The 20000-nt window shown below is 46.1% G+C and overlaps 1 protein-coding gene across 1 annotated transcript in view; it reads right to left on the reverse strand.

Annotated features, from left to right (window-relative positions):
- hectd2 (HECT domain containing 2) overlaps window positions 1-20000 on the reverse strand; it is a gene marked incomplete at its 3' end in the record, with an annotated part of 118776 nt that overhangs the window by 49819 nt on the left and 48957 nt on the right. The window contains exons 13-14 of the mRNA XM_083651078.1: window positions 19316-19448; window positions 9220-9308 (exon numbers count right to left, since the gene is read on the reverse strand). Of these exons, the coding sequence (XP_083507204.1) occupies window positions 9220-9308; window positions 19316-19448 (222 nt within the window). The remainder of the gene's footprint in view (window positions 1-9219; window positions 9309-19315; window positions 19449-20000) is intronic.

Below are 20000 nucleotides of genomic sequence, written 5' to 3' on the forward strand. Positions count from 1 at the left end.
CACGCACTGAATAACAGAATGGAGGACGGGTCTTTCTAGAAAAATCTAACTTGCCCTGGTCATTGCATCTGTGGCGTCAGTGTTGGTCTATGGCTCTGAAACATGGACCCTGAGTCAACAGACGGAGCGCAGCACTAAACGGATGCTACACACGGATGCTTGCACACACCCTCAACATTGATCCTGGCAAACAATCCCAAACGTAGATTTTAATCAAGAGCTACCTAAGCTAACCACTTAAGACCATGGTCAACACCCTGAAAGAGGACTGCGGAGCTGCAACAACTGGGGAGCTGGTGTCCCTGATGGAAGCACGAGACGTGTGGAAGGTCCGACATCGTGCCCGACGGCGGCCATCCTGGCCTGAGTAGAGTGAGTGTACCTAAAGCTGCGTTCACACCGACCTATTAAAGTTGGTCGCTGGCGTCGAGTTTACATACAAAGTCAATGCAAACGAGCGATTGAGCGTATATTCGCCTGGGAGAATAATCGCTGGGCGTCCGAGCGGCAGAGACAGAGCGACAGGGAGAAAATACGCTCGTCGCTCAAGATGAAATATCCCAACTCGAGCGAAAATACGCTGGCATCAGTCGCTCGCTGTTCAACGCTGATTGGCTGCCGTGTGAGAGCGAGTCAAGGATCACTCTGGCTTGGAACAAACCGCTGGTTTATTGTGTGGCAACAAACTGCATTGACAGGCTGACAGCTGACATGAAGTGAAGTCTGTACTACCGGTATGCAGCTCGCATTAGGAGCACGCTGATAGGCTTAGCTTGTAAACAATGACGGTGGCTCGTAGTGGACAAACAGCATGACATTGCGTAACGTTATATCCCCCACATGTCCGTCATTTCGTGTGCCTGTTGATGAGCGATTTAAACAGAGCGACAGAGCGATTCCAAAGGGTTGACTTGAGCGACAGAGCGAAAAATAAATATCTCGGTGTGAACGCCCCTTAAGCTGTAAGTGAGAAGATACGACTCAGGTGGCTGAAGCTTGCTGGTCACTGTTGTAGACATCTTGAGCTAGCAGCACAGAAGCTGGTACTGTGGGAGCCGACACATGGAACCAAAGGAAGAGGAAGACCTAGGAACTATGTGGACACTTTAAAACCCCCCTCCAGGTCAATTTTGTCATTTTTTAGGATATTTCATGTTTTTTCCTGCTCTGCTAATTAGCCAAAATGTTCGCCACTGTATTTTGTTCACAAATAACCTTATTTTGGGCTCAAAGTCTTAAATTGAGGTCACACGCTAGAAATGGGTGCTGTGCTGACGTCAGTCTTTATGGTTGTCAACGCTCACGTATGCGGACGATAATACAATAGTTAATATTACAGCGAATACAATATGCCTTTAGCCTGGCCGCTACGTTTGCTAACGTAGAGTTCTGGCTCAAAACACTGCGATAGTCCCTTTTAACCAGTTCGAGTTACGCTCTTTCCATATCTTTTCCTTATAAGCCCATCAGCGTTGATATCTGTTGGCTGTTTATGTTGATATTTATAACAATACTGTGGCTTCTGGACATACATTTTGCGGAGATAGAGGCAGCCACACTGTTTCCGGTCTGTCCGGCTGGAAGGGAGACAGAGATCGTAATGAAGGTACGAGCAACAGTGCTCCAGCCATGACGTTGCAATGGAACATCTTACCAGGATTGTACACAGGTGGAAAAGTGAGTGGAGGGCGAGACACCGCTGACTTCAGGAGAAACTGGAACGTGTATGCAGGCGAGGGAAGAGTGGAGATCCATCATTGCCTGAGGAACTCACTCAACCTTATGTTCTTTGGTACATCAGTGGTAGTTGGTCTGAAAAGTTTGGGAACCAATGTTGTATAGATTGTATGACTCACCTATGGTTGACACGGTTATTGACTTTGGAACGGACTTGACTATGAGTAGGGAAAACATGTCAGTGGAAGCCACTAGTTCAGATGTAGATGGAAAGAAGCGTCAGGTTTGCTTGTGTGGCTGGCAGAAGGTAACAACTTTGAGGGGCCTTAGAATCCATCAAGGCAGGAAGAGGTGCTTGGTAGAGGGAACACAGGGACCCCGCATTGATAATTATTTCTTAAGAAGTTTATCAAGTCAGTCGGGTGAAGTCCAGCGACAGGAAGTAACCCACAGCTCGCAGGACATCAGCACCCCTGATGTTGAGGCAGGTCCTAGCACCGAGGAAAGCAGAGAGGCCAGCCAGCCAAAAAGGGAGAAGATTAGCGGTCAGAAGCCTAGAGTTAAGTGGCCAGGTGCAGCGGAAAGTAGGAAGTGGGAAGATATCAATAGTGATTTGGTTAGGATGTTAGAGAAGCTTAAAGGAACTGCTGAGAGTAAGTTGGAGAAAATGGGAGATTGTATTTATGATTATGGTAAGGAAAGGTTTGGCGTCTTTGAGAAAAGGAAGAAACTAGAGGGTGAGGTAGTTAAATCTAGGCGCCAACAAGAGATAGATAGACTTATCCAGGAGAGAAGACAGCTTAAGAGGCAGTGGAGGAAAGCTACAGAGGTTGAGAAGGAAGGCATTGATTGCTTGCAGTCAGATGTGAGGGATCGGTTGGCAGTTTTAAGAAGAGCAGAGAGCATTAGGAAAAATAGGAAAAAGAAAGAGCGAGCTAGAATAGCATTCTATAAGGATCCATTTAGATTTGTGAAGTCATTGTTTAGTAAGGAAAAGAATGGTAGCCTTATGGTACCTAAGCAGAAGCTTGAGGAATATTTGGAGGAGGTTCACAAAGATAGGGAAAGGTTTAGAGAGATGACAGTCCCAGCTGATATTCCACCTATTGGTGAAATAGAGAGCCAGTGTGATGATAGCCCACCAAGGTGGAAAGAAGTTCAAGAAGTAGTGAGACGTGCAAGGGCCTCTTCAGCCCCGGGTCCTAATGGAGTCCCCTACCGGCTGTATAAGAGTGCTCCAGATGTGTTGCAGTTTCTATGGAAGCTGATGAAGGTAGTCTGGAAGAAGCAGGTTATTCCTAAGGCATGGCGTAGAGCAGGGGGAATCTTCATTCCTAAAGAAAGGGACTCGTTAGAGATAAGTCAGTTTAGACCTATCAGTCTACTTAATGTTGAAGGGAAGGTTTTCTTTAGTGTTGTGGCACAGAGGCTGTCTAGTTATCTAGAAAAGAATAGGCTAATAGATACTTCGGTGCAAAAGGCTGGAATTCCCGGCTTCTCCGGGTGCTTAGAGCACACCAGCATGATCTGGCACCAAATCCAGTCAGCTAGGCGTGAGAAGAGAGACCTGCATGTAGTATTCTTGGACCTGGCTAATGCTTTCGGGTCAGTGCCGCATAGTCTGTTATGGGAGGCCTTTGATTTCTTTAGAGTGCCAGGTAGTATAAAGAGCTTAGTTAAAGCCTACTTCTTAGATATTCAACTCTGCTTTACCACAGCAGAGTACACTACAGCTTGGCAGCAGCTGGAGATAGGCATTATGGCAGGGTGTACAATTTCCCCATTAGCTTTTACCATGGCAATGGAGATCATTATTAGGGCTTCAAAATGGGTAGTGGGTGGAGAAAGGCTGCAGGGAGGGCTGCGGCTCCCTCCAATTAGGGCATACATGGATGACATGACGACTATGACGTCAACCGCTCCATGTACTAGCAGATTGTTGGATAAGTTAAATAGTAATCTGCAGTGGGCTAGAATGAAAGTGAAGCCAAGTAAGTCCAGGAGTATTTCAATCATTAAAGGGAGGGTAGTAGGTAAGAAGTTTGTTATAAATGATGAGGTGGTGCCTACAGTGTTAGAGAAACCAGTCAAGAGTTTGGGAAGATGGTATGATGCAAGTCTCAGTGATAAGGGACAGTTTGAGGAGGTGAGGCAGGAAATGATTCAAGGTATTTCAAGTATAGACAAGTCAGGGCTCCCAGGAAAGTTAAAGTTGTGGTGTTTGCAGTTTGGATTGTTGCCTCGGTTGATGTGGCCACTGACAGTGTATGAGGTTCCCCTTTCAAAGGTAGAAAAGCTAGAAAGGATGATTAACTCATTCATTAGAAAATGGCTCGGAGTCCCACGCTGCCTAAGCAGTGTAGCCTTATATGGGAAAGGCATATTGGAATTGCCATTATCTAGCCTGACAGAGGAGTTCAAGTGTGCTAAGGTTAGACTGGAAATGACTCTGACTCAGTCAAAGGATCCAGTGGTTAGGAGTGTAGCGCCCACAGTTAAAACAGGGAGGAAGTGGAACCCAAAGGAGGCAGTACAGCAAGCACAGTCAGCTCTTAGACACAGGGATATCATAGGTCAGGTGCAGCATGGGCGTGGAGGCTTAGGGTTGTGCATAGGGAAACCTGTGTGGAACAAGGCATCAGTAATAGAAAAGAGGAAGATGGTAGTTGAAGAAGTACATAGGCAAGAGGAGGCAGTAAGATGTACTAAGGCAGTGTCGCAGGCAAAGCAAGGACAGTGGGTGAACTGGGAGAGTGTAGAGAAGAGAAAGTTGAAGTGGAGAGAGTTGTGGAGCATGGAGGCCAGCAGAATTAGATTTATTCTAGGGGCTACTTATGATGTGCTGCCATCTCCCCAGAACTTAAATCAGTGGTTGGGCGAGGATGGTGCCTGCCCGTTGTGTTCTAGTGTATGTACATTGAGGCATATACTGTCAGGGTGTAAGGTCAGTCTCTCCCAGGGGCGATACACCTGGCGTCACAACCAGGTGTTGAAATGTTTGGCAGCTGCAGTTGAGGAAAAGCGGCTAGAAGTAAATTCTATAGTTGCAAGCAAAGAGAATAGACAGATCAAATTTGTACGTGAGGGAGAAAAGATTAGACCAATTAAGGTCAGGCACAAGTTAGGGCAGCTAAGTGTAGGTGGAGCCTGGGAAATGAGGGTTGACTTGAATGAACAGCTAGTCATCCCAGCATATATAGTTAGCACCCGGCTACGTCCGGACTTGTTACTGTGGTCTGAGGTAGAGAAGAGAGTTTATTTTATCGAACTCACAGTCCCGTGGGAAGATCGAGTTGAGGAGGCTTATGAGCGCAAGAAAGCTAGGTATGCTGAAATGGCAGCAGAGGCAGAGCAGCGAGGTTGGAGGGCTCGAGTGCGGCCTGTAGAGGTGGGCTGCCGTGGTTTTGTGGCAAAGTCCGTTATTGCCTTACTAACTGAGTTGGGCATTCGGGGACGGAGCCTGAAACTTGCGGTTAGCAACATGTCTCAGGCAGCAGAACGAGCAAGTGAATGGCTGTGGATAAGGAGGAAACATGCTAGCTGGGGAGCTCGCTAAGGTCAGATTGATTGTTTGTCGTTGGTCATGATTAACGGTCCGCATCAACAGGGCTGAATCATTGACAGTGGTGGTGTAGTTAGGGATTGTTTGTTGTTGGTCATGATTAACGGTCCGCATCAACAGGGCTGAATCATTGACGGTGGTGGTGTAGTTAGGGATTGTTTGTTGGTCATGATTAACGGTCCGCATCAACAGGGCTGAATCATTGACAGTGGTGGTGTAGTTAGGGATTGTTTGTTGGTGGTCATGATTAACGGTCCGCATCAACAGGGCTGAATCATTGACAGTGGTGGTGTAGTCAGGAATGTCATACCGAATCGACCTGGATAGCTAGGCTTAGATAGTGAGGTAATATGCAGTTGTGCGGTGGTAGCATGGAGGGGGGTGTTTCCAGGATGCTGGATTACACCGTTAAGCCTTCTTGAGGTGTCGTGGGCCTAACTTAACGAAACGTCGGTGAAGGAAGGTGCCCACTTGAAAACCCCAATGACATGCTTCATACTGCTGTTGGCTAGGGTAGGTAACTGGTGATTTGTGTCTTGTTTATTAGTTTGTTAGCCTGTTAGCTTGTTTTATTCTGGATTGGGCTTCTAAATGTGTTTTTCCTCGGATTTTGGCACAAGGGATAGTAACATCTTGTCCTGTGTATTAATTAATAATAGAAATAAAGGCCTGTCAGCAGCTTACTGTATACAACATCACGGTAAGTAGGACTGAAAGTCCACAACGGCTCAGTCCACAAGTCTGGAGGATGGACAGTTGGATTCAGCCAAAATTGCAGTCCTCTACTCTAGCTACTGTGTGCTGAGCTAACAATGTCAAAACAGTCCAGAGTCTCCACTATCCAGAGCAAGACCGATGAATGCCTAAGAGAAGAACAAAAGATCTTGGACAAGTGGACAGAATTGTTGCTCCGAGCTTTACAACCACACAACCAATGGTGATCCATCAGTTCTGACCTGGTGACCTTGGTGAGTCAGCCCATTGAGATATATGGGGGGGGGGGGGGGGGGGGGGGGTTACCCCACTCGCACGCCAGCCGTAGTAACATTTTGTGGGCGTTCCCACACAGACTGACGGTATCTGTATATGCATGCAAATCATGGACCCTTACAGCAGAACTACAGAAGAGGTTACAGAGTATGGAAATGAGATGCTACAGAACAGAAGACTCCTGGACATCTCTTACACCCAGACCAGCACATCACAAACAAGGAAGGTCCGGCAAATGATCAGCCAAGCCATCGGCCCTCACGATGACCTGCTTACATCACCAGATCATCAGACCTTGCAAAGGCCATCCGGCAAGGCACCGTACAAGGAGGCAGGAAATGAGGGAGACAAAAGTTTTAAGTGAGTGGACTCACTTAAAACTGGGTGAAACAGTGAGAGCTGCCGAGGACAGAGAGAGATGGAGAGAGCTTGTCGACAGATCGTCTGTGGTGCCCCAACGACCGTCTAGGGTTATGGGATGGGTGAAGGTGAAGTGCTGAGCGTTCTGGTTTCAATCCTCTACTCGAGCCGATGTGTGCGGAGCAGATTGCACCTATAATGAATGTAATTGGGTTTGCCTCCATACCCCCACAGCTTTCAACTGTCTTTCCTTTGTACTCGACCCTCTCCCAGTTCCTCCACTGACGAGGTCTTTGGCTGAAAGACACGCTTGGCACACTTTGCTCCTTACTTCAGAAATCTTCGTGTTGCCTGACCTACTTGCCCAGACCGAAGCATCCCCTCCCCTCTTGTTGCACCTGTCCTACAATCTCCCTGTCTGAGCAGTTACTGGGTCTGTTCTGTTGCACCGCTTCTTTTGGCTTCCATTCTGGCCTGCATGCAGATACAGCGGTGCTACTACACTCCTAGGTGTCAGCAACATCTCAAAACGTACCTTTTGTGCGTTTGAACTCCTCTGTTAACCAAGCTAGATGCAGATACTGTAGGTCCAAACCCCCTTTCCTATACAAAGACACACTGCTATGACAATGTAGGACAGTCCCAGTAGTTCCCTATTTATTGTAACTGTAACTACTTATTGAATGCTATTCTACAATTCTTACTTTTACTATCCGATTGACCCTATTTTATTTTATTTTATTTTATTCTATTTTATTTTATTGCATTTTATTGCATTTTATTGCATTTTATTGCATTTAACTGTATTGACTGTTTTTTTTACATTTAGGAAGATACTGTGTGATGTTGTGTTGTGTTATGTGAATATTCATGCCTGAGTGCGAGCAACTGTAACTTGTCCCAATTTCCCCCCCGGGGATCATTAAAGTCTTTCTGATTCTGATTCTGAACATAGGAGATAACCATGCAGTCTCTGTAACTTCTCTACCACTGATAGAGGTATTTCCTTTCATAAATGCAAAACACTGGTGAATATCTTGAATAAACGGTGCTTTCAGAAAGCACTTGACCCCCCCACCGACCTATAGAGACACTGCATGAAATAGGCCACGCCCATCACGGGGGAAAAGCTCAGTTCATTTCCGCACACCAGCGTCATTCTCCTTGAATGAAACATAGCTAAAAGTTGTTGTGTGGTGGCCTGCGCAGACAACAAATGTAAAAAATCACCAGTTAAAGTTTTTTTGTACTCCCAGGCAAAACAAGGAAGCTATTGAGAATTGGCGAGAAGAAAACTGTGGATCTAGCTGTCAAGGAAGTAAGTTGGAGTGTTCATCTTCCGTATATACGATCTTTTTGTGCAACACGCAACCATGCATGCGACATAGGAGAACGCCAGGATTGGACAGGAGTTTCCGTTTTCCCCCGTCTTGGGCGTGGCTTCTGAATGATGACGCGTTATGCAGTGTCTCTATAGTAAATGTGAATGTGAATAGTTTTAAAAACCTGCTGAAAACATTCATGGTGAGTAAGCTACAGTAATATAGTGCAAAACCTTTCTTTGACTGGTTTTTGAACTTGTGTTGGTTTGTATCTCTTTTTATTTTTATTCTTGATTTTTCTATATTGATGTTTCTTGTTTCAGGACCAAGATGGAAATGAGTTTAATGACTGTATTGTGATATCCTGATGAATTATTTTGTACTGTATGCTTGTGGTGGGTTGTATTTTTTGATTTATCAAATACTGTAAATTAGGGGTGTCACAATACACTCAGTTCACGATACGATACGTATCACGATACTGGGTTCACGATAACGATACGATACGATACGATTTTAACAATATTTTTTTAAACTTGAATAATGACAATATATGACTGGAAAAGTAGTATTTTATTTGAAATGCACAAATACAAAACATGCTGTTGTGGGAAATTGTTATTACAATAACAACTAGAAAAAACATGAGATTGGAGATAAGGCTTATCTTAAAATAGAATTAGTTACACCGTCACTTAGATTTACTTTGAACTAAAAGGTTTCTCAGCAGTATAAATTCTTATTATGCATCTTCAGTTTTTCTTCAAACTCAAACAACAAGACTTTTCTTAATCTATTTTTTATGCATCTTCAGTTTTTCCTGTCAAGTAAACAGTTTTGCCAGAAACTCAATTGAATGGTTTCTCTCCTGTATAACTTCTCATGTGTCTCTTCAGAGACTTGTTCAACTGAACTACTTTCCACAGATTGAACTTCAACAAACAAAGACGTTTCTTAGTCTATTTTTTGAAAAAAAAAAAAAAAAAAAAAAAAAAAAAAAATTTTTTTTTTTTTTTTTTTTGCGATATGAGATTTAATCTCAACGATACATATCGTGACGTTTTACTATCGCGAAATTTCGTGGGACGATATATTGTGACACCCCTACTGTAAATTCATTCATTCATTCATTCATTCACTCACTCACTCACTCACACACACACACACACACACACACACACACACACACACACACACACACACACACACACACACACACACACGCACGCACGCACTGCATATCATCGAAATACCCACTACAGAAAATACAGAAGCATGCATATTAAACTGAATTAATAAAAAGGATACAGTCCCGACCAATTGGAACTCAGAATAGTTGTCACACTTCCAACTGCTGAACCAATGGCAGCGTGAGTCCTTCAGGTAGGTGAACATGCCTGGAAAAACAAAGAAATAGTCATCAATAACCACGAGTGACGCAGGCCAGCAGCAGAGTGACGGGCCTTTCAAACGCATTGCCTATATTTTGCTTGAGGTAGAGCGCAAGCTGGAATCTCGGCAGGCTACAACAGTTGAGCGGGCGAGACCTCAAGGGCAAACCAATGAGGTACGGTAGAAATGAGCGATGAGGACGAGGGGAAGGAGGACGATGAGGCACGGTAGGAATGAGCACTGCCAGTTCAGTGGGCGTGGCGAGGGACGCTAGTTTTAAATAAAAACAACGAGAAAAACAAGGGCAAATTCGGCCCAGGACCACGTGCGTCCACCAGCTCAATTGTTCTCCTGACATCTCCGCTCATAGTGCCGGGCTGAGTCCCAAAAATATCTGCACGTTGAACTGTGATGGGCAGCCCATGGCCCATGCAGGGCCTTGTGTTGAAGATGAGGACGTTGACCCTATGGAGATGTGCCAGACCAGGTAGGATTAGGTCTCCTTCGTCTGTGACGTAGACGTCCTCCACTCCTGATCAGTGTAGCCCAGCATCTCCTGAGCCACCTTAGTCTGCTCCAAAACAGAGACAAGACGATCCCGCCAGTAGTTGCTGCCTCTGTCAGGATCTCGTGGAGGTACTGAAGACAGCTCTGGATGGAAGTTAACTTGGTCAAGTACAGACTCTAGGCTGCAGTCTCCTGCACCGTTGATGGCAACTCCATCCTTCAGCCTGATACAATGGACTTTTCCATTCTCTTGAGCAATTGTCATCCTACTGTAGCTGCAGTGTTTGTCATGTTTGTCAGTAGCTGAACAGGACACTGCTCTGGTGATGTTGGGACTGACTGCGATGAGGTGTCCATTTGTAGAGTATTGGTCCTGTTGTAACACTGGAGCCTCTTCATCCCGGCTTTCTCTCCTTCCTTTCCTCTAGGTGAAAATCACAGCCTGCCACCTGTCCAGATGTGTGAAAATGTTTTGTCATCCACTTACTCTGGAGATCATTAACCGTTCTTGACTGAATGAATGAATCGGACGCGTTCCCGAGGAACCAGACGATGGCTTCCGCCCCTGGGCTGAAATCTCTATTAACGGCCGGCCCCTTCACGAAGGTGAAGGGGTGGGATACGGTGGCGCAGTCGGTAGCGCTGTCGCCTCACAGCTAGAAGGTCCTGAGTTCGATTCTCGCCTGGGACGCTGTGGGCGCTGGAGTTGTGACCCCCCCATATCTTCAGTGCCTACTGCCCAGGTGGGCTATCTCGTCGAAAGGGCCTTTCTGTGTGTTTCCTCCGTACATAACCCCCCACTAAAAACATGCAGAAGATCGTCATCCGACCAGTGACGACAACATCTGAAGTTGGTCCCCGGGCGCTGGAAAGAAAAAGCGACCACTGCTCCTGGCCTGCCCCCTGGAGGAAAGGACAAGCCTGGATGGGTCAAATGCAGAGGACATATTTCACCGGCCACCGTCAGCATGAGTGTGTGTTGTGGCCGCATGCATGTGTTGTAGTGTTCGTGTGACAATAAAGACGGGCTTCCGTCTGAAATCGTGTGTTTGTTTGTTTTTATCGTGAAGGCACGTTGCTCAGGAGGGATGAGGAGCGGAGGAACATGAGATGAGACGGAACAGCCAAGATTGAGGAGGTGTGAGAAACACCGGAAACTTGAAAGAAGAAAGAAGAAGAAGAACCAGGTCTAGAGTGAGACCATCCAACTGTGAGAGGCAGCAATGTGCCGCGAGGCATCCAGCCTGCCGGAAAGCCATTAGAAGAAGAAGAATTAATGAATGAATGCATGAGTCACCCCAAAAAGCCTTCTCTTGAAACAATGGACAGTTTTCTTCTTCTCCGGTGTAATATAAAAACGATTTATTTTAATGTGAAGATTAAACTGGTAGAAATTAATGAGGACATCTTTGAAGGGAAAAAACAAATCCCATTCACTTTTTAAAAGAACTGGCCATTTCGGCCATTTTCGGGTTTTTCGTCCCAGATAGAGACTTTGGCACACATCCCAAGTTGTTTGCAGGGGTCATATTAGTCTATAACATATGTGAGTCTGAGCCACGATGAGACATACACGTTTTGAACTGCCCGTGGGAACAAATGTCCATATCTTGTGAAACAGGTGCAAGGGCGCTGAGTGTTGGAGGCGTGTCCAAGTCGTAACGTGTGCATTTGGCCATTTGCACGCCGCGCAAAGCTGAGATGGGCTGGCGTATGTGGCAGAATGATTCAGAGGTGTGTTTTGGGCGTGACACGAACCAACATTCATGCCAGTATCATATAATGAGGATATGAGCCGGTGCGTGAGAGAAAATAAGCTATTTACAGGACGTAAATACATGCTTTGCAGTTGCCTCTGCGGCCTCTGTTCCAGGCTGTTTGGCAGCACGTTCTAGCTTCATACAGTCGTTTTCAGAAAGTTATGTTCTGGGTGAAAATAAGGTCCAGGTTGTAAAAAAAAAAACGGAATTCTCCTTTAAGAGCGGCTATGCTTGGAACGCGACGCATTGCTATTTTAACGGCGGATCGTCAGCTTTTGTCTGGACTAATTGACAAGCAAAGAACAGACTGCGTCAACCTAATAGTAGCCTATAAATAAACAACAGACTACCTATAAATAAACAACAGACTACCTCCAAACTTCATCTTTGGGAGAGAGAGAGAGAGAGAGAGAGAGAGAGCAAATCAGCATGTTTGGGTCACTTCCAAAGATGTAAAGTTCAATCTAGTTGATTGGCTGCTGTGGGCTGTGCAGCTGTTGATTGGCTGCTGTGGGCTGTGCTGCTGTGGGCTGTGCAGCTGTTGATTGGCTGCTGTGGGCTGTGCAGCTGTTGATTGGCTGCTGTGGGCTGTGCAGCTGTTGATTAGCTGCTGTGAGCTGTGCAGCTGTTGATTGGCTGCTGGCTGTGCAGCTGTTGATTGGCTGCTGTGGGCTGTGCAGCTGTTGATTGGCTGCTGGCTGCGCAGCTGTTGATTGGCTGCTGCTGGCTGTGCAGCTGTTGATTGGCTGCTGTGGGCTGTGCAGCTGTTGATTGGCTGCTGGCTGCGCAGCTGTTGATTGGCTGCTGCTGGCTGTGCAGCTGTTGATTGGCTGTGTGGGCTGTGCAGCTGTTGATTGGCTGTGTGGGCTGTGCAGCTGTTTATTGGCTGCTGTGGGCTGTGTAGCTGTTGATTGGCTGCTGGCTGCGCAGCTGTTGATTGGCTGCTGGCTGCGCAGCTGTTGATTGGCTGCTGCTGGCTGCACAGCTGTTGATTGGCTGCTGCTGGCTGTGCAGCTGTTGATTGGCTGTGTGGGCTGTGCAGCTGTTGATTGGCTGCTGCTGGCTGTGCAGCTGTTGATTGGCTGTGTGGGCTGTGCAGCTGTTGATTGGCTGTGTGGGCTGTGCAGCAGTTGATTGGCTGCTGTGGGCTGTGCAGCTGTTGATTGGCTACTGTGCGCTGTGCAGCTGTTGATTGGCTGTGTGGGCTGTGCAGCTGTTGATTGGCTGCTGTGTGCTGTGCAGCTGTTGATTGGCTGTGTGGGCTGTGCAGCTGTTGATTGGCTGCTGTGGGCTGTGCAGCTGTTGATTGGCTGTGTGGGCTGTGCAGCTGTTGATTGGCTGTGTGGGCTGTGCAGCTGTTGAGGAGAGGTTCTGAGACAGCAGCAGGCTCACATCTCTCAACATGGGAAACTGACACCATTGCACTGGTTAGGTAGCTTATAAAATAGTCTGTGTGTGTGTGTGTGTGTGTGTGTGTGTAGGTGTGTGCGTGTGCGTGTATGCGTGTGGACAGTATGTGTGTGTATGTGTGTGTGCGTGTGCGTGTGCGTGTGCGTGTGCGCGTGTGTGTGTGCGTGTGTGTGTGTGTGTGTGTGTGTGTGTGTGTGTGCGTATGTAGTTGGGTCTGCAGACACGGGGCTTTCCCTGTGTTGCTAATGAGGGGAACACAGCTTTCATTGAGTGTGTTGCTTTGGGCCGACTTCCCATGGCACCGAAAACACAGACGACCACGGAAAGATGGAAAGAACAACTCTAGAGAGAGAGAGAGAGAGAGAGAGAGAGAGAGAGAGAGACGGGCAGAGAGAGAGAGACGGGCAGAGAGAGAGAGAGAGAGAGAGAGAGAGAGAGACGGGCAGAGAGCAGAAGAGAGAGAGAGAGCTCAGCTGACAGACGAGAACTTTCTATCCAAATATTTTAGTCAAATGATGGTGTATCGATTAGAAATGCTGGATGGAAACTTCCCCCCTGTAAAAAAAGAAAAGAAAAAAGAATAATAAAATAATAAAATAAAACAAAGAAAATGTCTTTTTAATAAAGAGAATATTTGGGAAATAGTGATGGAGAATAATGCTCAGCCTGTTAAATTGTACAAACACATTCCACCACCGTTCAAAAGTGGATTTGGACACATAGAAACTGTCTGTAGCTAGCATCCATGCTACACGGTTGGACATGCTACACTGAGTTGTAACCATAGAAAATGTCTGTAGCTGGCATGCTACACGGTTAGACATGCTACACTGAATTGTAACCATAGAAACGTAGGATGCACCTAGGCCTACATCGACCGTACAACGTCATTGGTCGATATCCGCCCTGTTAGTCTTGCTGGCCAGCATCCCCTCCCTTCCGTGAGGAGTCTGGCGGCGCTGGTCACCCTTCTGGAATTTCGATGGGCGGCGCTTAGCGGCAGTGCCCTTGGAAAATAGTTTCCAACAATCCAACTTGCCATTTTCAGCGTACGTAGCAATGAGCTAGCATGTAGGTTTCTGCCATTAGCTTGCTAGCTAGTTAGTTAGCGTTCACTGAGGCAGCAGGGGACTATTTACAGCGACACACAGGGAGGAGGGAGCGGAAGCCACTCTGATTGACATGGTCGGAGCCAATGACAGAGCTTGTAAGCGTGGAGTGGAAATCCGGCAGTGTCTGAAATCGACGCCTCCAATGGGAGAGCAGCTGTAGAGCAGGGGAGGGCTTATGCCAGCAGCCTGTTCCGGTGCAGCCAGACTCCTCTAGGAAGAGAGGGGAGGCTGGCCAGCGAGACTACCGCCCTGTTGACTGCCACCAGAGTATCGGCAAATAAAATGATATTGGTATATGTGGACGATGTTTATTAGGGCTGGGACGGATCAGAAAACCCACGGATCGGATCGCGTGATGGATTTTGAGCCACGGATCACGGATTTTTCGGATCAGCAAAAAAAAAAAAATAGGCTATATCAGATTTTTTCTCTCAAAATTAGATTTTCGATTTGAATTTTTAATACTATTATACTTCTCTAACCATTTGTTGCCCTGCACAGCTCAAAAAATATTTTTTTCTCATGACACAATTTATGCTTTTACTCTGAAGGCAGAACAACAACTTCCTGTTTTAGGTGGCACTGCGCCTAACTTCCTGGCTGTTGCTAGCTAACGTAGTCACGTGACACGGGTAGGCTACAGACCAGACCGGGTGAGTCTGGAAACATAACGTTGATGCTACGTTATGCTACTCGGTGGCCCCACGTGTTGTTTTGTTGTTATGTGTCCAAGGCAACATTTCACCGTCCGGTGATAATGTGTTCGTGAAACGTGTGTGCGCGTGTGTGTGTGTGTGTGTGTGTGTGTGCGTGTTGTGGCTCTCGCTATCTTGTGCAGCCCGCAACATGCTGCTCGCATTCCTGTGCTTTTTCAGAGGTGTTGAAATAAGTTTGTTGTCTTTAGTAGCCACTAGCCACAGCCTTCAGAGAGACTTTACAGCGACGACAAGAGATGAGGAAGCTCACTTGTGCATGCCATGATGCCTGTCTGTGTCTGGCTGCGCTGCAGGCGTTCTCATACACTAACGTTAAACGTTAAATGAAACGAAAGGTGGTTCCGCGGACCACGACGTTCCGAACCGTGTGCCGAACCGTGGGGGCTGATCCGTACGGGTCACGGATTATCCGTGATCTGTGCCAGCCCTAATGTTTATCTGTTGTGATAGGTAGCTAGATCTGTGTATAGTATTTAGTGTATAGTAAATAATATGCGTATGTTTATCTGTTGTGATAGTTAGCTAGATCTGTGTATAGTATTTAGTGTATAGTAAATAATATGCGTATGTTTATCTGTTGTGATAGTTAGCTAGATCTGTGTATAGTATGTAGTGTATAGTATATAATACGCGTATGTTTATCTGTTGTGATAGGTAGTTAGCTAGATCTGTGTATAGTATGTAGTGTATAGTATATTATATGCGTATAATGTTTAACTGTTGTGATAGGTAGTTAGCTAGATCTGTGTATAGTATGTAGTGTATAGTATATAATATGCGTATAATGTTTATCTGTTGTGATAGGTAGTTAGCTAGATCTGTGTATAGTATGTAGTGTATAGTATATAATATGCGTATAATGTTTATCTGTTGTGATAGGTAGTTAGCTAGATCTGTGTATAGTATGTAGTGTATAGTATATAATATAATATACGTATGTTTATCTGTTGTGATAGGTAGTTAGCTAGATATGTGTATAGGTAGTTGTATAGTAGGATACAGTACAAAGGCTTTCCGAACAGTTTTCACAAATAGAATCTTTGCCATGTGAAAAGGTAGGAATCATTTGTGATTTTTTGATGTGGTAGAATGCACCCAGCGCGATCCCAACTACGCGCGCCCGATTCCTAGGGTGGAGACTCTGGAGATGATGCGCCACTTGTCCTCTTCTCCCTACTTATACTCTCAGCAGCCATGACAGTCGCACGCATAGATAAAAATGCTATTTCAGAGCCACAATAACGTTATTAATATCAACAACTAGCCAACGGATATCAAAGCTTTATGGAAACAGCATGACTCGAACTGGCCGACCATTACATCAAACTGGTCATCAGTGGCATTTTATTGCCACATAAGTAACGTAGCGCACAGAGCTAACAGCTAGCTGACACCAGCTTTCTTCTTCTCTCGGTTTATAGGCGGGTTGCTGACTGACACCTTCAAGGTGCTTACCGCCACCTGCTGTACAAGTAGGTTACTTGTACATGCAATGGGCATACATCTGTTTTATAATTCCAATTTTCTGATGGATCAGTGTGGCCACGGCCTCAGACAAGAAGGTTACATCACTGATGACATTTCAAGTGACATCACTGATGACAACACAATTGCTCAAGTGACATCAATGATGACATCGCAATCATGACAGACACCACCGCCGCCCACACCGCCACCCACTTAGCCTGTGAGTTATGGCCCCCCTAGTCTGGAACATGACATCATCACTGATGACATCACTGATGACATCATCACTGAACTTATTAGCCTCAGCCAGGAAGGATGACATCACTGATGATATCATCACTGACATCACTGATGACATCACATCATTAGGTAATTAGGGCAATCAACTAATGAAAGAATTGGGTCAGGTCACCCGCACGGGTTCTCTTTACACTTCCTGAAAGTTTCAGCCCGATCACACGTACAAACGGCACAGCATTCTGCTCACCCACTGACACGGACACTTATCTAATTATAATAATAAGACCGGCCCCGTCAGCCAAGTAGAGCTGTCTGCTGAGTGTGAACAGGGTCATGAGCAAAAACGTAAAAAAAACAACAACAGGATAAAACGTATAAATGAAATCAAATGCTTCCATACTGCTCACCTGGCTTCATCCAAGTGTCCATCCACAAGCCCTGAGATGTTGACTTGAAAAGACGTCACACCCTGTTTTTATACACATGGCTCACACACATGGCTCATACACATGGCTCACACACATGGATCACACACATGGCTCACACACATGGTTCACACACATGGGTTATACACATGGCTCATACACATGGCTCATACACATGGCTCACACACATGGCTCACACACATGGCTCACTCACACACATGGCTCATACACATGGCTCATACACATGGCTCACTCACATGTAGGGATGGGTACCGTTCACATTTGAACCGATACCGGTACGATACCGGTACCTGGAATTCGGTACGGTACCCAAAACGGTACCATTTTCGGTACTTTACACGCTCTAATAACAAAAAAAATTACAGTTGTAAAAAAATAATAATCCAAACTTCTCAGAGAGAGCGGTCGGTATTCACTAAAGCCTTCATATCTCAGGCTCTGTAGCACATAGAAACATAAAATAAAAAGCATTTGAGAGCTTAACCCTTTGGCTTTTCGTATTATATTTGCCCTAATGTTCATTAAAAAAATGTTTTATCTTTAACCCCTAAAAATAAAAATATTCTAATGCATTTTAAGAAATGTTAATAAAGATTATGGCAAATGTAACCCTTCCAAATAAAAAGCCACGGGTTTAAGCTCTCAAATGCTTTTTATTTCATGTTGATAGCTACTATACAGGCTGAGGAAATATGTTGAACCCTTGACAATTACTGCAGCAAGAGTAACGTTAGCGTTTAACGTTTAACGTAGTAACGTTTGCAGTCGTTGTGAAGACAGTGAAAAGCCCCGTTATCTAACAACCACAACGGCAGTGAAACAACTTATCCAGCTAACGCTAGCTAATTAAATAACGTTACCTGATGTTGTATAAGTCGATGCCTCTCTCAACGTTACAGCTGAGGAGGTTCTGCTAACGTTAGCTGTGGTGCGCTGCCTGCTTCATTCACCCTCAGCCTATCTAAGACGTTACAGTCTTCAGCATTTAGCTAAATATATCTTGTGTTTGACCATGCTTCCTCAAGTTTGAGGTGTTTCCCTACTAGTCAGCTTTGCAATTTACATCACAAATGTTGAAACCAGTGTTGTCTGAGTCTATCTTGGTAAAGTGTAGCCACATTTTTGGACCGCTTTCGGCTGCTCCTGTTTTGCTTTCAGGACCTTCAGGTAGAGTGACGTACTGACGTAACGCGCTCTCGCGTGTTGCCTTAATTAAGGTTCCGTCGGAATTTCTATTTTACCCACTCTCTTTCTATTACTCAGATGCGTTCAAGTACCAAAATTAGGTACCGTTCGTTTTTATGTGAACTGGTACGGGGCAGTACCGACGTATTTCGGTCAGTGCCTGTAAAAGTACCGAGTTCGGTACCCATCCCTACTCACATGGCTCACACACATGGCTCATACACATGGCTCACTCACACACATGGCTCACACACATGGCTCATACACATGGCTCACACACATGGCTCACACACATGGCTCATACACATGGCTCACACGCATGGCTCATACGCATGGCTCACACACATGGCTCACACACATGGCTCATACACATGGCTCATACACATGGCTCACACACATGGCTCACACACATGGCTCATACACATGGCTCACTCACACACATGGCTCATACACATGGCTCACACACATGGCTCACACACATGGCTCACACACATGGCTCATACACATGGCTCATACACATGGCTCATACACATGGCTCACACACATGGCTCACACGCATGGCTCACACGCATGGCTCACACGCATGGCTCACACGCATGGCTCACACGCATGGCTCATACGCATGGCTCACACACATGGCTCACACACATGGCTCATACACATGGCTCACACACATGGCTCACACACATGGCTACATGACAGACAGCAGGCAGGCAGACATGCAGAGACAGACGCCTGCTCTGTGTCAGCAGGTTGGACACAGTAGCCATATTAGACAGGCAGACAGGCAGGCAGGCCGGCAGGCAGACAAACTTCCAAAACCAACTTTGAGCACTTTTCCCTCCAGCTCGTTTCTCCGTTCAGACTTCACAGAGAGACCCATCTGATAAAACCTACTTTCCATCTGTGCCCTACAAGAACCAGCTTTCCCCCTCTACCCTCAGTCAAATATGGCTTGAAATCTGTCCAAACAGACGCCTGCTCTGTGTCAGCAGGTTGGACACAGAGCCGTCTCAGGACTTTCCATATTAGAGCTATGACAAAATTCCCCTTCGTGTGTGTGTGTGTGTGTGTGTGTGTGCGTGTGTGTGCGTGCGCGCGCGTGTGTGTGTGTGTGTGTGTGCGTGTGCGTGCGTGTGTGCGTGCGTGTGCGTGTGTGCGTGCGTTACCGTAGTCTGTGTGGAAGATCTGTCGGACCAGTAGGAGGAACCATTCCTTGGTGAGCCCGCCCATGTCCAGCCCCGCCTCCCCCACAAAGGTCACGCGCAGCTTCTTCTTCAGGTCGCACCGCTTCCTCGCCAACTGCAGGAGGGGGCAGTTTAGAGCCTGATCTTATCCAAGCGGCAACCTCCGAAAAGCCATCGCGCAAGTGCCAAACAACTGCAGTTCCTCGAATGGCCACTTGAGGCTGGCTCCAAAAGCGGGAAAATCCCCTGAGCCCCTGGTTAAAATGCAACTTTACAGCAGACCAGGGTGCGAACTACGGGGGAGCTGGGGGGGCTTTGGCTCCCCTTAAAGAAATAGTAGACCCCCTGAAAGCATGACTTGTGAAATTTGGGGGGGTCTCTAAATTATTGACTAATATATATTACCCCATGTATTTTCTATTTCTTTTTCTGTACCTTCATAGTGAATAATGCGTAAAATTACGCTATTTTAATCGTATGATTCAGAGTGTGCTCAATCACTGTCAAATTCACTGTAAGCCCCGAAATGCATGTTATTCTTATCATCACCACATCGAAGCGTGGCGGCGCAGGTGCAAATCAAACGTCACTCACGCGGTCAGGTCAGATTTAAAACAACAGCAAGATGTCAAAAAGAAAACAAGGCAGTTTGACAAACTTTACATTC

Source organism: Poromitra crassiceps (assembly GCF_964638095.1).
Source record: "Poromitra crassiceps genome assembly, chromosome: 14".
Lineage (NCBI taxonomy): Eukaryota > Metazoa > Chordata > Actinopteri > Beryciformes > Melamphaidae > Poromitra > Poromitra crassiceps.